This window comes from Ursus americanus, chromosome 1 (assembly GCF_024610735.1).
Source record: "Ursus americanus isolate L20-20 chromosome 1, mUrsAme1.1.p, whole genome shotgun sequence".
Lineage (NCBI taxonomy): Eukaryota > Metazoa > Chordata > Mammalia > Carnivora > Ursidae > Ursus > Ursus americanus.
Genome location: NC_142127.1, coordinates 95153062 through 95173498, shown reverse-complemented (window position 1 = coordinate 95173498; position 20437 = coordinate 95153062). Strand labels below are relative to the sequence as shown.

The 20437-nt window shown below is 34.7% G+C and overlaps 1 protein-coding gene across 1 annotated transcript in view; it reads right to left on the bottom strand.

Annotated features, from left to right (window-relative positions):
• Positions 1–2438: 2438 nt before the first annotated feature.
• Positions 2439–20437, bottom strand: part of NYAP2 (neuronal tyrosine-phosphorylated phosphoinositide-3-kinase adaptor 2) — a 144838-nt gene continuing 126839 nt past the window's right edge. Inside the window, exon 5 of the mRNA XM_045775326.2 lies at positions 2439–5058. Coding sequence (XP_045631282.2) covers positions 4831–5058 — 228 coding nt within the window. The 3' untranslated portion in view covers positions 2439–4830. The remainder of the gene's footprint in view (positions 5059–20437) is intronic.

Genomic DNA, 20437 nt, shown 5'->3' with positions numbered 1-20437 from the left:
GACATTCAGATTCTTAGATATGGTAAACATGTTATGTTGGAATGGATGTTAAATGGTTTCTTTTAAAAACCCTGTCTTTTAAAAATGTAGTGCCATTATCCACTAAAAAACATATTGTTTTATATCATTTCTTCAATAGCTATTTGTTTTAACTTCTTGAAAAGAGCAAGAAAGTAAACGTACAATTGCTAAATACGTAAACACATTTTTAGTGCAAGATAACAAGACCTGTGACTTTACTGTGCTTTGTTTTTTTATAATCACAGTGCACTTTACACCAATTGCTACACTATAAATGTTAACTCAAGGAGTTCCAAACAAAAGAAGTGCATACTAAACATTTTCATATATATTATATACAGTTTGTATACTGTATGTGGGCGTGTACATGTGTAGATGTCACTGCTTTCAGGGTGGACAACCCAGTCATATTTGGGAACAATCAAACACTTCAAAAAGATTGAGATAAATCCAACACTATTTCTGTAAAGGTATTTCCCCTTAAATTTGAAACTTTGTAATATTTAAGGGGAAATGTCATCAGACATTTTTTTTTTTTAGGTTACACACATTTTGCTACAATGTAATTGACCCAAATATCAAAGGGTTTTAAATCAATCCAAACAACAAGCCACAATGTTCAAGTCCAACATGGCAAACGTGTTATCCTTTTACTGAGTTACATGGACAGCAGTACATATCCTATGTGTACATATAGAGTCTTATACATAAACATATTTTATACTTAGACATTAACTTTAATATGTTTTAATATTTTATTCTGACTGTACACTTGATCTGGAAAAAAAGAGAGAATACCATATATAAACACATAAGAGATGTCGAACATGTGATACTGTATAACTTCTTAGAAATTTAATTGGCTTTGTTTTGAAATTTTAATGATAGCATAATTAAGCTCCTTGAAGGCAGGGACCGTATCTTTTTGAATATGTAGTTCTAATGCTTCACAGAATTTTTAAAAACAACTAGTAGATAAGTTTCTCAACAATGAACTGTTAATAATAAATTAATAATTGTCCACATTCTACAATTAGCTCTCTATTTTCCCACTGAGGGAAGATGTAGTGAGTGAATCTTATTATAGGTACCATTTTTCTTCAGTTCCATCTAAACTGGGGGCACAATGAAGTATGATTTGTTATTCTATTGTACTCCTATTCCTTTGAAAGGGTAAACTGTTCTCGTCTCAGATTACCTACCGCTTAAATCACAGGATTTTTTTTTTTTATTTCATCGGTAGCCGTAATTAGCTTACAAGCTCTATTCTATTTTAGGGAAGTGACTCACTTTTACATATAGGTGATTAAAATTGCGTTGTTAATGTGCATTGTTTTGATGTCTTATTTAGTTAGTTAAAACACTAACCCAAAAGGGTTGTTTAGTCTTATTGACTTGATTCCTAAACTTGCTCAAAGAGTCAAATCAAATTATGTGTGAGGACAAGGACGAGGCCTAAGCCAGAGTGTAGTAAGAAAAATGTTTCTTTATTCTCTAAAAGCATTCAAGAAAACGATTTGGAACCTCCATGTCTGAAGTTCCAATGTCACTATTTTGAAAAGAGAAGTTGTATTTCGTTGTATCCAGGCAATTTCCAGATATTGGAATGTGTATATTCTTTAAAACTATGAATGTGAACCTCTTAATGTTTTGTTTTGCTTCACTTTCCCAAATATTTTGTATGGGCAGTCATTAACCTTCCCTCACATAAATCAATCACTCACTCCAAACTTGCTCCCAGGACACGAATACAGGGAAAGGGGCAGCAGTGTTCACATGAAGAGCTACCTAATGGCTCAGAAGATACTGGCTTCTGGCCTTGAACAGAAATGCAGGATCTCCCTCCCATCGATTCCAAAGGAATTTGTCTCTTGAGTGCTAAGAAGTGTTTCCACTAGGAAAGCATCTTGGGGACAGCCAATAAAATTCTGTTTCTGTAAAAGTTGTTGGGAAAAGACCATTTCTCATATGTACAGGCTCTTTCTACCTGATAACCATGCCATGATACAATTTGTTCTGTGGCACTGCTTAAAAAATATGAGCTTTCTCTTTCCATAGTGTTCTGGCTGTCCACAGAATGTTTTATCCTCTGACCACATTCACAGATTGACGTGTCCTGATTGCCAACAGAGAATAAGCTGATTTTTCCCTCTATCCTAATGACCTCTTTTCCTCCGTCTAACGAAACACGACGCAAAGAGAAAATGAATGATAGAATGGTTCTCTCCACGTCTGCGAAGCTGCAACGGATAGTGGGTTGGGCACCCAATAAACGTTCTTGAGTCAAACATCAGTGAAGCGGCTTTCCCAGATCTTTCAGTGACTTCCCATTGAAAGGAAGATTTGGAGAAATGAAACAGAAACGGTTGCCTAAGGTCAGATTTTCAAACAAGCTGCCTTCTCAGAAAATAACTTGCTTGAAAAAAAAAAAAGAGTGCATGAAACCTGGCAATAGCATGAGTTTGGCAGAACAAATGGGAATGACTGAATCCAACACAAATCATTTCAATACCTCTGTTTCCTTCTTGACAAGTGGCCAGCATTAAAAAATATCTTCTGCCTCATTCAGAGAGATATGGGAAAAGATTGGCATCTGAAAAACACACTTGGTTATGTTACCTAAATATAAATTTCAAAAGAATTATTCAATCATTCCATACTGAGCCTGAATATACATTTACATACACCCAGATCATCCTAAGGATGCTGAGAATTGGTGTCTTACACCTGATTGACTGGCTTGAGTATACGTGGTCAGAAGAAGTTAAATCAGGCTAACATCCTGGGTCCTAAGCCCATTTTATTTCCATTCTGATTTTATCTTAGCATATTGTCATCACTCTTAGATTGGTACTCCGTTGACTGTTGGGTTAGAAACATAATCTCTAACTGGTGAAACATGGCAGTAGGATTTATTTAAGCTACTTAACATCTCCCCATGATTTCCTGTACTTGTGATCCTGCTTCTTCTTCTTCTTCTTTTTTTAACCACCTCAGTTATACAAAAACCTCAGTAAGCGTGTTATGTATACAGTTCTCCTGCTGAGTACTCATTCACGCAAAAACAACAGATACACATGCTCCCACTTACCCTTTTTCCTTATTCTTTCAGAATTCTAATTGGACATCAAAATATACATTGATTATAAAAGATTAAAAAATTATTTTATAACATTTCAAAGGCTTGAAAGGAACTATTACTGATAAAGCATTACTAGGTTTTTAAGCAATATATATTACAAAAATCCCCTCACTCCTGTTATATTTGGTTTTATTGAGCAGCTCTGTACTATTGCTGTCAAAACCCTTACAAGGAAAACCACTATGACAATAACTTCGAACACATACCTTTTCGCTCAGAAATATAATACTAAATTGATTGTTAAAGAAGAATCACATACTGTCAATTTTAGGAAGCATAAATAGTAATTTAAATATACAAAATATACGAGATAGTTTCCTTTTTATCCATCCGTGGCAATATTTATATGCAACTAACAAGTTATTCTTAAAAGATATATAGGATTTGTTAAACTTAAACTTTACCACCACATAAAATCGAAGCCACCCCATCCATCCCTTAGCCCCTGCATTTCCTATTTCTTCCTTGAAACAAAATAAAATAAACAAGCGGTCATAATTCTTTGGTCATGGTATCAGAATCAGTAAGAATGGATGTGATGGTCACGCACAGAAGATTACGACCCAAAAATGTGGTGAAACTAGTTTGAAAAACTTAAGAAATACTATTTCATTCATGGACCTAAATTTTGCAAAAGATTGGCGTTTAGTGTACTAAAATATGTAAACGTATCTGTCTGAATGTTTATTTCTCATTTTCTAGGGGAAACAAACATACACGTGAAAAGTTACTTAAAAATAGTGATGGCCGTGGCCATAAAGCCACTGGTCCCACTTGCTTGAAAGCAGTCGTGCTATTTAGCTTTTGATTCCTTGTTCCCTCCATTGTCACAGTGAACCCTGGTCTCCTCCAATCAGATCCATGATGCAAGGACACGCGTCCTGAAAGTCATTTCTGAAGGAAATGTTTTCTGCTGGGATATCCAAATGTATCCGAATAACTTTCTCTGGAGTCTGACTAACCATTGCTTAGTATAAACAAGACAATATTGAAGAGAAATTCTTATAAAGCCAATGCAGCAAAAATATTGGTGTTGATGTAATGTGGACGTCCAAACTATGCATCACATTTGCATTCATTTCCCGTCAAACCCTTAAAAATTTACAAAGCAACAGATGTCCTTAACGAACATGATACTTGACTTCTACGTTACTAGCACCAGATCATATAATATGTGACTGAACATGATTTATAGCTGTGAGCTCTCATACAGAAGCCAAATGTGGACAGAAAAAAAAAAGTAACATCTGAAATGCAAAAATTAATAATAAAAGGCATCAAGGGATTACATATAAAAGAGATAACAAACCAGTTAATACCGAAATTATATCATATAGTAAAACTCTCAATATTTCTGTACTTTATATACGTATAATGTGTATTATTTCAGGTGTCACCCATAAACTAGTAAAATATTTACATCTTAATATCTTTTGGATTCAAAATAATCCGGGATAAATAAGTGTCTTAATTGCAAGGATACAATTAATATACATTTTATCGAGAACTTGCCATGAGTAGGCACAGCTTCCCATGGGCTTTCCAGGGAAGCACTGGCATTCCATTCCATTCCGACAGAGAAGATATGTAACAGTTACTTATCACATGACTGAGTCGACCTCTCTCTTCCTGTCAAGTGATGTGGAGCTCCCGCCGTCCTGCGCACGTCATATGGCCGTATCCCAGAACACCGTTTGCTGCTTAGAATAGGGTGGAGGGCTGTACTTCTTTGCCCCTGCGTTCTTCTTCCAGCTGGGCAGGATAGGCATGCTATCCTGTTTGCAAAGGCCCTTTTCCGTTTTCTGTCTAGCTTTTATTTCCTTGCACAAGCAACGCTTTTTCTCAATCATCTCAAGCATTGTATGGTCTCCATGAAACCACTGCATGCATGCCACCTAGCAAAAAAGAAAGAGTGAATACAGAAGCAAAAAATGGAATGAAAGCAACTTCTTTTTTCTTTTTTTTTTTTTTTTGCACTGTGCTAGTAGTCGTTTCGAAAAATGCCAGCTGTTTGTCTATCTTTGTAATTCTTACAAAGCAAAATTAAAGTATGGAAACTGTAATTAAATTTTGTACTTAAGTAAACTTTGTGACATAATCAAACAATTATTTGGGCAAGAATATTTTTCCAATATGATTCAGGAGCTCACAATATGGAAATGACCCTTTCTTTTTTTTAAGCAATTGGCCTGGTATTTACCTATTGCTTTTATGTCGACTCCATCGTCTTACAGGTCCCAATGTGTCCAAGTTCAATTATTGGAATTACTTCTCAGTGAGATCTAAGATGAATGTGATTTGTTTTGAAGAATTTAAAGACCATTTTTGTCCTTGAAATAAAACTTGGGTTTGTTTATGAAAAGCATGTGGAATTAAGACTTTTCATAATTCATCTACCCAAATGACTGTGCATGCATCTAATGCTTGGAATTTAAAGGTTTAAATAATTTTTTGCCAATATTTTTTTTCTATATTTTTTGATGTTTCAGCAAATGTCTAAGTCAGAATCATTGGCCTGTGCCATCCTACTGACCCACGCCCCAATTAGTTCCAGCACTTCATAGAACCAGACCCATCAGGTCAATTATGTACTAGGAGATGATTCAGAGCTGACCATATATTGACACACGTACATATATTTCTGGACAGATGAATGCTGACCCCAGGTATATGCTGTCATGTCCCCTAATTGTTCTTTAGAACAGAACTATAGAGTTGAGTCTGTCACACAAGGAAAACAATGTGATTGGGCCACGAACCCAGCATGGGGAAGCTTCCACTTAATTCTGTAAGCAAATCTACTCTTTGACTTTAAAGGTTAAAATAGCTCACTTGGAGTCACTGAATTAGATGTTACAATTTTAGTATAAAAATCAGAGCACATACTTAAATAACATTTACTCTATACCGGATCCCATTCTAAGTACTTGGCATAGTTTAATTCATTCATTCCTCACCATGATGATACTCTGAAATAAGTACTATTTATTAACCCATAATGATGAGTAAAATGAGATTTAGTAACTTGCTTAAGCTTACAGAGCCAGCAAACGGCAGAGTTGGGATTGGATCCCAAGAATCCATTTCTAACACTGTGCTTTTAACAACCACTCTATACTGACTTTTAGTGTATGTGTAGAAGTGGAAAGGATTGAGAAGATAAATTAGTACAACAACATACAGATGAGGAAACTTCAAGAAATTACATATGTTGCCCAGAGCCAGGCAGGTAAGTTTCTGGCGTGAACAGGCAAGATTGAAATTCTCGTGATTCCTAATCCTTTATGGAGTGGGCGGGGTCTAGAGCGGGAACACAAGAATTCAAAGCCTAGATGTGTCATATTTCTCCCAGTCACTGCACTTCTTGGTTCCTTTATCTGAATAACTGAATCGGTAATATCTCAATTTCAGAAGTTGGTATAAGGATTGAACTGGACAATGAAGGTAAAGTCATTTTTCAAAACACTAAACCACCGCCCAACTATTATTATTGTAATACTGACAAACACCTAGGAGTTTTCCATACCTGCTCTGTCACACATGTGCGAGGAGCTCTGTGTATGTGACGCTCCTTCTCCCAGCCACCCTGAAAGGTTGGATTCATCTACACAGTGCAAGTGTGAAAGCAGTCTCAGAAGGTTTACAAAGCTAGATCAAGGTCAGAGCTTACTACATGTAGTAGAGACCTCTATCAAACTCAGATCTGTCTGACTCCAAAGTGAATATTCTTTCTACTACATCTCATGATTGTTGTCTAGAAATCATAATAGTTATTGTCATTTCACTCTGACTACCATTTCTAGACGTTACTCAAAAAATACACATATATCTATTGCTTTATGCGGGAATAAACAGTGCTTATCAGATAAATCCAAATCAGTGGCTTGGACTTGGAACCCAGAAGATGGCAGTCTTATCGCCCATGTGCCTAACTTGATACAAAGTTCTTTGAAAAAAATGAGCTGTGTTTTATGGGCACGGGTGTTTGCTTTTTAAAGGAAATTCTTGATATTTGTTAAATTATTCCAACCAATAGGCTTTTGTCCCAACAGAACATTGCCAAAGTGGCTTGGAAATTTTTCAAAAGATTTCTAATATTTTATAACTTGATAATCCATGCAATAAAAATACAGTAAGTCTATTTTGGTGGAAATACAGGCAAAATTTATTGAGTGACTATAAACTCTTAAAATGGATTTATAACACAGAATTCCCAGAGGGCAGGCCCCCAATTTTATCCATCAGCAGCCCCAACATGCAGAACAGAGTCATTAAGCTCTCGATAAAAGTTTTATGAATGAATAGAAGCCACCATCATTGAACAGTTTTTGTTAACTCTCGGAAAGCTCACCAGATCATTTTCTTCTTAGTAAAATCTCACTGGATTTTACACATTCCAACAAATTTGCAAAACCTCCAACCTTCATTCAGGTAAGACAGTTACAGCATCACTTTGGTATTTGCATTTATTTAGTTTTCCACACAAACCTTAAATCACTTGTTATTTAATTTTCTGTAATATTTAAGAGTGAGAATCAGTACATGTCAGTGCAAAATAATAATTCTCCTAGATTGCTCTAACAAGAGTATCTCCAATATATTGCATAGTAGTCATTACATTTCCGGTATGTATAACTGTATTACTATAGGTGGGTATTTTCTGTCAACTAGAAGTGTGTACTATATAAGTGCATCAATTTAAGAATAATCCATTCTTTAAAAATATCTAAAAAATAAGTTTAAGAATAAAGATTTATAAAGTATGATTTCCATATTCTTTACATTTTTATTTTAAAATAGTTAAATATCCACTTGATTGATATAATGGTTAAAAATATTAATAGAAGAAAATCAACCCCTTTTTTCAGAATGCCTATAATATTAACCTATTTTCTTTTGGTGGTCAATACAAATTCTGTGAGAAAGCATTGGTCAATATATGAATGATGGCTAGATATTCCAAGAGAATTTAAGTACAGGTTATTAGAAAACAGCCAATTCAAAAATTTTTTAATTTCAATATTTTAATAAATCTGTTGAAGAGTGCTACAGAATCATTTCACGTTAAGCTGTTATCGAACATTTTTTTCTCATTTAAGATACCCATGCAAGTTACTACTATGTTAAGATGAGATAAATGCTTTTTCAATGTGATTCATTTTGGGGAAGACAAATCTACTTCCGACGTTTACTTTTATAGAGCATGTGGTTTTCAATATTTCTTTCTGGAGGGTGCATGCTCTTTTTAATTCCCAGAATTAAGCTCCAACGTTACCCACTCTGGCCATTTACATGGCAGAATCTCTCTCCCTAAAACAAGTCTAAAAATTACATTTCACTCTGACAGTAAGATGTTTCCATTTATTAGTTTGTACATAACAAATAGGATATTAAACAACTATATGAAGCGTGTGAAGAATACTACCCATAAAATATTTCATGACTTTGCTGTGTTTTTGTTTCGTTTTGTTTTATCACCAAATTCTTCACAGCTTTTTACAGTTTAGCTATAAAATTCCATTTCACCTCACCCTGGAGTTAAAAGAATTCTGGGATTTGATGTACAACAAGCATGCATTGGGAGACAAGTGTAAGACAATTGCTCAATTGATATGAATACAGTTACATCTATGGGACAAGATTTTCATATTAACATGATTCAGCAAAGGTAATATTCTTGGCTAAAAGTTGATGGGGATGAAATCAAGTGAAGCTCTTCCTCAAGAAGGTAAAATGTAAATCCCCATCCCTTACGAGCAGGCTACGCAGAGTGACTTCTTCCCAGAGAATACAGTCTGGAAAGGGGGAGGAGAGTAACTTAACAGTAGATAGCCTGGGAAACACTATGTACACACATCAAGTGATTGACGGCGATAAGTGATGTCAATCCTATGGACCTTGGACACCATGTGATGAGAAAGGCACACGGCCTCTGTGTCCCTCCTCCCCCAAATGCATAATCTCAAACTCACCATGAGAAAAACACCTAACAAATATAAATTGAAAAATACTCTACAAAATACCAGTCCACAAGTCCTCAAAACTGTCAAGATCATCCAAAATAAGGAAATTCTAAGAAATTATCACAGTCTAGTGAAGGCAAATGAGACTTGATAACTGAAATTGACTAACGTGGTATCCTGGAAGGGATCCTGAACTGATAGATAAAAACCTAGAAAATCAAAATAAGGAACAGGCTTTAAAAATACTGTTTCAATATCGACTCATTGGTTGCGACAAATGCCCCATAGCAGTGTAAGATATTAACAAAAGGGGAAATTTGGTGTGGGGTATACAGGAACCCTCTGTCCATTCTCTGCAGCCTCTCTGTAAATTTCAAACTAAAGTTCAAAAAATGTATTTTAAAAAATCACCTGAAGAGACAACATTCTTTCCAAATGCTCACTGTAACTTATCTTTCACTCTTTAGATGGAAGCGACATGGTATAATGGAAAGAGTTCAAGGACTTGACTGGGATCTTCACTGTTACGTGACATTGAAAAGTCATGTATGTCTTTGAACTTGTATGCACTTCCTCTATACATTGTATATATATTGGTACATAATTCATATACACACAGTATATATATTTGTATATACTTCATATATATTTTATGTATATTGTACATACTTTATGTATACATTATGTGTATTGCTACATATGTCATACTTCACATCTTTGTATGTTTGTGAACTAAATAAAGCTGGCAATTGGATTGGAAACTGTAAAGCCCCAAACACTGCTAATGATCTTAATTACTAATCCTTCAATACATGAAGAATAACATAAATGTCAAGGAGTCTTTAATTTACCTCAATCATTACCTTCTCTAGGAAATAAACTAAGTACTTCTGATATTGAGTATATTTTATCCAAAGAACAAAGGAAAGAAAATATCATTCAACAATACATCTCCATACTATTTATTTAAAATATTCAATTGCCAAAATATGTAAACCATAAAGAGATAAAAATATTCTAAAACAAGCACTTTAACACTAGCATTTCAACACTAAAAATGATACCAGAATAAAATTGATACAAGCAGGCATATCTCTATCAATTTGATGTTTGTGCCTCATGAGTTAGCATGTAAAAAAATAATAATAATTTACCAAAGACTTAGGGGACAAAGCAGTGTTGAACAAGTGCCTTGTTGGCTTCAGAATTAAATTTAACTATTGTGAATAAAATTTAATTTCTTAAACAAGAGACCTAACACCAGCACTAATTTTCAGATGCTCCCAGGGGGGATAAATCAGTTCCATGCTGTTCTCTCTGTGCCAATTTCTCTAACCCTATAACCTACATTATGAGAAATCATTTCTAACATGGGGAATATAAGATTTAATCTGGCTGAAAAAGAAGTCGAAGTCATCACATTTCTTTGAATTTTCTCTTTACCTTGCAGAAAATTTCTCCAGGAGAGCATGGATAGCATTAGTGGGGCAACAAGTAAGAGCAGGCATGAAGGCTGACTGGTAAGATTTGAAAAAGGAAAGCTAATTTCAGGAATTATGGGGGATAGTGAGTCCCCTGCATCTGTGCAGTCCCTCCCCACCCTTAGCTGTCATGAGGTCAGCCAGAGGTGTTAGAGAAACGAGCGTTGAAACTGTTCTTCCTCTCTCAGGTAGTGGGCAAAGAGATCGATACTTCAGTAACGAAAAATACGTAAAAAATAAACATGTAAGTAACTGTAGCTTTCTTATGTATATCTTCAGAATAATGGACAGGAGTTGGCAAAATACAAGCCACTTCCAGAATACAGCCTACTGCCTGTTTTTGTATAGACCATGAGCAAGAATTTTTGTTTTATGTTTTAAGTTGTTGAAAAAAAACAAAAGGAGAACATTTTGTGATACCCGAAAATTATACGAAATTCAAATGTCAGTGTATATAAAGTTTTAACTGGCACACAGACAGGGCTATTTGTGGATGTATTTCTACAGCTGCTTTCATGTTATAGAGTTACATAGTTGGGACAGAGATCACACATCCCACAAAGCCTGAAATATTTACTGTCTGCCCCCTTACAGAAAAAGTTTGCTAGTCTGCTACGTAAGTGGCTAATTAACCCTTGAAATATGTATATTTTGGAACTGTCTAATAGAAGACCAAAAAGGATAATGTTAATATTGATGCAATAAAAAGGGCTATAAAGCAAGTCAAGTGCATTGATTCATACATGCTCACATATTTTTCATATCAAGTTTGGCCCATTAGATTTAAAATCAGCTCTGACAATTAGTTTAAAGGAATTATTTGAGCATGTTAACTACACATTTCATCATGAGAAGGAATAAAAAGAATGTCAGAATTAAATAAAGTGGATTGTCTGGTGTAAATTAACTAGGTAAGAGACTTAATATAAGGTCAGTCCCTCGTTTTAATAACTCTGAAGTAGTCATTTGCTTGTCTGTGATGTGTTATTGTAGGAATTCAACTTCAGTATAAAAGTTCTTTTGAGAACTTTAAAAAAATAATTCTAGTGAATTATATTTGTTTTCTTCTTCTCTAAATATATTTTGGGAATATTTCAGCTCTACATATTATAGGCAACAACAGAGGTCCTCAATAAACCTTCTGAAAGTGACATAACATAGAAATGGAAGCGTTATAATTACCTTCACTTGTTAACAAATTCACTAATAAAGTTGCTTTATTACTTACCAAGTAACAAATGATCAAATCCATGTTACTTGATTCTTACACAGAAAACAAACAAACCAAAAACCTATCTTTTTCTCCTTTTTTAAAAGAGATTATGTATGTATTTAAGAGAGAGATTGAGAGTGAGTGTGATGGAGGGGAGGAGCAGAGGGAGAGGGACAAGCAGACTCCTCACTGAGCATGAAGCCCGAGATGGGGATTGATCCCAAGACCCTAATATCAGGACGTGAGTCAAAATCAAGAGCCAGACCCTTAACCAACTGAGCCACCCAGTTGTCCCCCATCTTTTTTTCTTTGAACGAGTAAGTTTTGCTCCATGTATCCATTATAAAATAGTTGATATTTTGAAAGCAGACAGAGGTGACCCAACATCATAGTATTTTCTATGCTCAGTGTTTAAGACGTACAGTTAAATAATCTATATGGCATTATAATTACTTATAAACACCATTTGTTCAACTTTGGAAAGTATATATTCAAGGTCAGGAAGATGACTCAACACTAATTGATTCTTGTTCCTTTTTTTATGAAGACCAAAGTGAACCCATTTGGAAAGATAATGCAAGCATGCAATCAATACCAAAAAAAAAGTATGCAATACCAAAAAAAAAAAAAAAGGTAAAATAAGTGTACAATACAAAAAAAAAAAAAAAAGGTAAGTGGGCAATACCAAAAAAAATCTATAATATGTGTGCCATATCAAAAAATGGAGAATCTAAATATACAATACAGAACATAATATAAATGTGCAGTACCAAAAAAGTGGGCACTTTTCAATTTCATGGGCCTGGATTTAATCCCAAGTCTTTCAATTTCACTATGGTGGTGTTGCCCAAGTTAGTTATTTTGTTTTCTTGCCTGAGATATTATGGGAATTAAATAATCTTCACGTTATATTTTAATGATATTATTTGAAATAGCATCTTTGGTATATCTTTAGCTTTTTTGATAGTTTTTTGCCTGTATTTTTTTCCACTTTAATTCTGACCTATCGATTGGGTGATTTTTAAATTGTTCCCTGGTACTGCTCTCTCATTTATCAACAATGTTGACTCAGAACATATGCCTAATCAAAGAATTACTAGACAAGTTTACATCTGAGGCATGTACTGAAACTGTAGATTTTACTTCACGTGCCTAAATTCTGCTTTAAAATATAAATATATTGATAAAATGAAAGCGACATCTTGATTTCAGAGCTGCTTTTGAATGCAACATCATGGGCATACATTAACCCCACCTTCTTTTTCCAGATCTAAAGATCCCTCTTCACGTATAATCTCTGATTAACTACTAGGCATCTGAGAAACATCACATGTTGGTATTTCAAACCATAAAAGCTATTTGTTTTTACATATTTGTGCTTGCTTACATGATCAATTATGTAAAACTCACTAATCACAAAGATTTAAAAACTATAAGTTAATAAGCCTTACAATTGCATGGCTTTAAAGACAAAATAGAGCTTTAAGTTAATGTAGATTGCTCATTTTCTCTGCCTGCAAAATGAGGACCACAACCAACTTCAGTTTTATAGTGATGTCCTTTAATCAAGACCGAGTCACAGGTCGTATCCAAGGTTGATTTTAACTACCGTGCTACACAGTGACAAGTATAACTGATCCCAAGCTCCTCTAAGCCACTGCACATCTTTCTCAAATAATAACAATTCTATGTAACTGATCCCAAGCTCCTCTAAGCCACTGCACATCTTTCTCAAATAATAACAATTCTATTTTTGTGTGTGTTCGATTTCCTATTTTCTTAAGAGACACTATAAGACAGATGAAATGGATAACATGACCTGGTTTTCCCACTTATTTGTTGTGAGATGTGGGACAAGTCACTGAACCTTCCTGAAGCCTTGCTTCTTTCTCAGGGAAATGAAAATAATAAGACCTCAAGATTGTTGGGAGGAATGCAGGTAATTAACTTAGCAGCTATTACAAAGTGGACACAAAAATATAAGCTCCTGGAGCTGCCTGGGTGGCTCGGTCAGTTAAGTGTCCGTCTCTTGATTTTGGCTCAGGTCATGATCTCAGGCTCATGGGATCTAGCCTGCAATGGCTCCGTGCTCAGCGGGGAGTCTGCTTCTCTCCCTCTCTCTGCCCCTCCTCCAGCTATCTCTCTCTGTCTCTCAAATAAATAAGTAAATCTTTAAAATGTATATATATACAAGCCCTTCTACCCCCAGTAGACTGTGAGTTCTTTGAAAACAGGACCTCTCTTGTTAATCCTCATGTCCTTAGCCGTCAGTACAGTGCAAGTATGTAGTAAGTACTCGAACAACGGACGGACGAACAAACAGATGACTAGAAGGGTAATGTTGTCCGAGTGCTTTCAGGAAAAGGCGCTTTGGAAATTTTTGACTTAATGATGATTTTATTCCACTTTTGTACAGTTGAATTCAGCAATATCCTGGATGCACAAGGTCAACCAAATTATTTCCTATGATTTTTGAACCTCAGGAGGCATCGAACCTCAAACTCAGCCCTCGATTCCATGTGAGCCACGCCCTGGGTGCTCTATAGTTGAGAGCATCTCTCTCAGATTCTGGCTGGGGTCTTGAAATTCTTGGGGTCTCAAGGATTCATATCCTTTGACTTGGGGGGGGGGTCTCAGAATCCTTGGGCCTTTGGCTCAGGTTAAGTGACACACCCATGCTCCCTAACCTCATGTACTTACCATCCCTTGGGAGCTTGTTAAAATGCACATTCTTAGTCACCATCCCCAGAGATTCTGACTCTAGGTTCTGGGTAAAGTTGGTCTCAGAAAACTGCATTCAAATAGTCCAAAAAGCATTTAACTCTCCTTCAGCAATGTTTCTCAAACTGTCATCTACCTTTACGTGTCCAGTGTCACGTTCTTGGTTTCGTTCCCGGACTACTGAGACCACCTCTAATGTTGCACTTGTAACCCACCAGCCACACTCTGCCCAAGCTCGTTCCGTGAAGCCCCCATACAACTATAGTACTCGATTGCTCCCCATTTCCTGCAGAAAATGGTTCATGCTCCAGATCCATTACACTGAATTTCAACATTGTCTTTTCTGGCTAATCATTTTACCCCACTGTTTACTGCATACTGCTGTCATACCGGGTTATCATAGCTCACCCAACACCATAGGCACATTACTGGCTTCCATTCTTTAAATCAAGCTATGTTCCTATTCTAGAACTCTCTTCCTCCCTGAAGCCTTATCTTTCATGGGAAATCCCACTTACGCTTTTAAAGTCCACCTAAATGTATCAAGAATCCATTCTGAAATCCTCTATGATCTCTGATAGCCATGCTTGCTTATTGCTGGTATAGTATTCCTTCCCTCCCTCCCTCCCTTTCTTCCTCCCTCCTTTTCTTCCTTCCTACCTTTCTTTCCTTCCTTCCTTCTTTCCTTCCTTCCATCCTTCCTTCCTGAAGTCAGCAGATCTCTCACATCATGCTATAATATTGTATTGATTATGAGTTTTGCACAAGATTCTGAAATTCTTGAAAATAGAAATCCTGTTTATATTATTTTTTCTAACCCTAGAATCCTAAGTCAGTACCCTCAAAGAAGTCCCACAATGTCTTAATAGTTAAAGTTTCTTTGAAATGCAATTTCAGAGTGACTAGTCTGAGATTTTTTCACTTCTTTTTTCTAATTATAAAAATAATTTATGCCTATTTTACAAAATATGGATTACAGTAATATAATAAGAAAAACAACTGTGATATCACCACACAAAAATTGCAGTACATTTCTTTACATATAAATCATATACACATAATTATAATTCATGTATATACGTAATCAATGTGTATGTACCTATATATACAAATTATTCTTAACTTATGATTATACTATATAAAATTTTATATCCTTGCATTTTCCTTATTATTACAGTTACTGTCTTAGACACTTTTTTCAAGACATGATAATAAAAATGAATTATTCATTATGAACACCTTTTACTTTGCCTTTGTATAATTGTTCACATATTTGGGGGTTTCATTTTTTAAATGCTGTAAGTAATATCTCAATACCTAATGACTTCTTCCTTCAGAAATCCACTTACACAGTAACACAAGTCAAAGGGTCAGAACATGTTAAAGCTTTTGATGTAGATAGAGCTTATTTGTCTTCCAGAAAAGTTAAACCATTTTCCATTCCCGTAAGCAGTGTGGGATTCATACCCTATTACCACAGACACAAGCAAGCAAGCAAACAAGAAAGCAAACAAACAAAAAATCCTGTAAATGGTATGTGTCTAGGAGAACACTTTGATTTCTACATTTACTTGTATTAATAGTGACTTGAAAGGGCTTGAATATTTCCAAAATATCTAATAACAGAACAGTGGATTCATAGCCTGAGTTTATTCTTTTCTTTTTCTCCCTAATGAGGTGGTAGTTTCATTTACTAATTTGTACTTTTTAAATACATTTGGGGCATTTATATTTTATTTATCATAATAATTTCCAGTGTTTGGTCTTTATAGTCATTTATGTTATTCCAGACAGATGTTCCTAGTTTTTACACAGTCAAATCACTTGTTTTTTTTTCAAAATACCTGCATTTTTAATTCTTGAAAGTCCCTGCCTTTTCAATAATTGATAAATATAATTATTTATATTTTTCAAGGTTTATGGCTTGCAAACTCCTTAATTCATCTTTTTCTTCATTTGTTTATACTTTTCCTTGTCACTAAAAATATGTTGCTTAGGAAGGGAAAATATATTTAATATGAAAAATGAGACGGAAGGTAAAACACTGAAAGGACAGATTTTACTTCTTAATTCTTCATGAGGTAAGAATCTACTTTTATTTATTTCAAATATTTCATCAGCGGTTCAAGCGCTATTTGTTACTCATAATGGCTGAGTCACATTTCAAATCCTAGAAGTAATTCTGTACTATAATCTCATTTTATGAGGTGGTAGCTGGTGTGGAACAACAGTCGTTTGAACGATGTGTATCAGCTCTACCACAACGAAAATAATGTCTAAGTGAAAAAATTGTGCTTCCCATCTTGAAATTGCCCTGGTGTCACCATTATCTTCTTGAAACATAAATCTATATGCATACTCACATACACACCTCATCAGTCTTTTGAAAAAAAAATACTGTTTCATTTTCTAGCTTCAAATGATGCATAGTTTGGACAAATGTCATCTTCCAGGTTGCAATTTATTGTAACAGTCTTCGTAAGTGTTTCACTTAGGAAAATACTTAACAATTATGTTTTTAAAAATCACTATATTTCATTAAAAGAAAATAAAAATCTCTTTTGAAGACTGTTGAGAAGTCTATCATAGGCAAATACACATGCACACATAATACATATCTACACATTTCATATATATTCATGAACATATGTAAGCATGTGTATATAAAGTATGTATCATACATTTGTGTATATATGTATTTGTATATATTTTTGTATATATGTATATATTATACATCTATGATTAAATTATTGGAAATTTCTAGAGATCTCCTGGTTACCATGTTGTTCAAAAAATATAATTCTGAAAGTTTTGCTGAAGGAATATATGTGTCAGTAATATCACTGAAGAAAAAATGGGGGTCTACAGCTAATAAACCTCATATCAAGATTATTGATGGTTTCAAGGAATATCAAAACATTCTTGAATGCTTTTACAAAGGTTCTAAAAATAAGTGAAGAAGTCATATTCTCCTTTGATCGACTGACTTTGGAGAGAAGGACTGTCACAGTCTAAGGAAGATCAAGACACCAATAATGCAATAAGCAGCAAACTGTGGTTTATTGTGCATAAACCATGTTCCAGACACTCTGTGGGCACTTAGCATATATTAATTCCTTTAAAGCTTAATAATTCCATAAGCATGTCTTATTGCTATTTTTTAAATGATAAATTGAGGCTTGAAGAGGTTAAGTAGTATCTACAGCATCATATTCTTAAAGCTAATTATGATTAATGTGGCCCAAACTGGACACACACACACACACACACACACACACAGCTATTATGGTACTTTCACTTCATATAGTTAATGACATGGGAAAGTATGTTGGATTAAATAAAGGTGTTAAAACTTGTTGCTGAAAGATGAAAGGATTCGAGGATTTATAAACTATCAAAACTTTAGTGGAGAGGTGAAACTGTGACTTTATTATTTGTAATATTTGCCATTACTGTCAACACCACCACCTTCTCATCATCGTTATTAAAATCATGGGCATAATAACCAGTTTCCTCTCAGTGGGCAAGGCATCATGGGAACACTCACCTGCTTCATTTCATTCTAGCCACAAAATAACCCTGTGATCACCATTTTCTGGATGAGAAAATCAAGTTCAGAAGAGGTTAAAGGTCACTTAGCAGCTGCTGCAGACAGATTCCATAGGGGGTGCGAAAGGAAATTAACAATAGAGCAGAACACTACAATCTCCCTCCCTGGGTCAGACCCTCTATCTATAGTGCAGGTTCCTTGCATTTAACCCACAAGAATACACTCAGAAGGGCTCGTAATATTTTCACTTGATTGTCTTGAACATCTAGGGGTCAACTGCAAAGGTATTTCTTCTCTGCTCTTCACTTTACCTCCCTTTTGGCTTCCTTTTCAAAGACGCAATTACTAAAACGTTTAATGGAATGGGCATCCTGATAGGAGATGTGTCCAAGTGGTGAATAATAGCAATTTCAATAACAAGAATGACGATTCCTTTCTTGCTATAGAAAAATTGCTCTATCTCATCTCACTTCCGAATGGCTCGCTCACTAGTAGTCCTTCCATACAATTGTACACTGAGCATGCATTACCTGTTCTGGATACCACACTGCAGAAGTACCCCCCTCTGAAGATCTTTTTCTTGTTATTTCATCACCCACAACTGAAATTCATTTCAATAAACACCTTTTTCCTCCCTTCCATGGTTGCAAACAATGTAGTAATCCTTCCACACATACTTATGCTTCTCTAAGTATTTTCACAAGTATGGTGAGATATGGTGTCTCTTGACTGAGTTGCACAAATGTTAGCTGATTCAATGAGTTACGTTAGGAGAAAAAGCTCAAGTAAAAGCCTGCATAAAGGAAAAAGGCCAGGGTTGTTTTTTGTACCACCATGAAAGAAGATGCTAATGGCATCAAACCATCATTTCACAAGTTCTTTGCTGTAGCTGAATTTTAGAGAAGAAAATTTCACCATCAAGAAAAGTGAAGGTTTTAAACACTGTAAATGCATCACATTTTCATATTACAAGATGACAACTAAATGCAAAAAGCAAGTTGTAAAAATTGAATATTAACTTTGTATCTCTTTAGAAATACACAATATAAATTGGCAATTGTATGTAACTTAGCACATGTTCTCTGGTGAAAGACTTGTCAAACATACAGCGGAAACATATCTATCCAAAAACGCACCATCCACCTAGATGTGAGTGACGTGGTATCTGCATCTTTACACGTGTATACAGAGCATAGATACACATGTAATAAGTGGATTCCTCTGTGCAAGGATACAGAAAAATGCAATGACTGAGAAATAATGATAATATTGCATGAGAAAGAATTGATTTGTCATTTAATTCTCAAATGTCTGAAATTGCCTTAAAGTGTTGCTGTTTTAAAATGTGTAGAAAGCATAAATGATATCTGATGTGATATATGACATTCATATATCAAAATGTGAGATGAGGCTTTTCAGAGAAAAGTTGATTTCTGTCACATATAAAAAATATGTCTATGTCCATAGGCAGGACGATGTATATTCTTAAAAATATATAATATAATACAATATAATATAATAATAATTAATAACATGGTTATAATGTTAGATAATAAACAATGTCAATCATAAAATAATATGTAAATATATAATATTTAAAATAATATAAAATATTAGATAAAAATATATATTATTCTTGATTTGGCTTTTTACTATTTTATAATTATAAAACTCTTTGCCCTTGGAAAGCAAAAAGGCTATAGAAAAATTGTGATGCATTTTCTCCAATTAAAAAGTCACAACATATTTCTCAGCAATTAAACCTAATAATGACTACAGATATAATTTCAGCTGTTAATTGATTAAGCTAATTGTTTGTAATAAAGGGAAAAAAAAACCCTCTGAGCAGGTTTCAGAATTAATTTATGTTTTTAAATGAGCAAGAAGTTTGTAAGTAGAATGCCTTAAAGAGACATCCCCTTAAGGAGCAAACAGTATTACAAGATAAAATTCAATTACAAGAAGTATATTGATGTTTTTCACTAAGTATATTCTCTTAATCGCTTACATTAGCATTAATTTAATTTCAAGTTTAATTTCATTACAAAATATTGGCTTTTAATAGTGCATACGGACTTGACCACAGATAAATTAGGGAGAGTCGCATCTCAGTAAACATTTGTTTTATCTAGCAAAAGTAGAGGGAGGTTCATAGGCAAGCAGAGTATGCTGATCCTTAAGAGTAATCACTGGAATAGCTAACAATCATTTTTAGTTCTTATAACTTTGAATAAAGCTGGATAAGTACATAAAATATATATTTTTCTCCACCAGAACGCATTGCTCAAGATGAGCAGAACTTTCTTAGAAAGGAGAAACACGCTTGCGGCCACAAATAATTCTGAA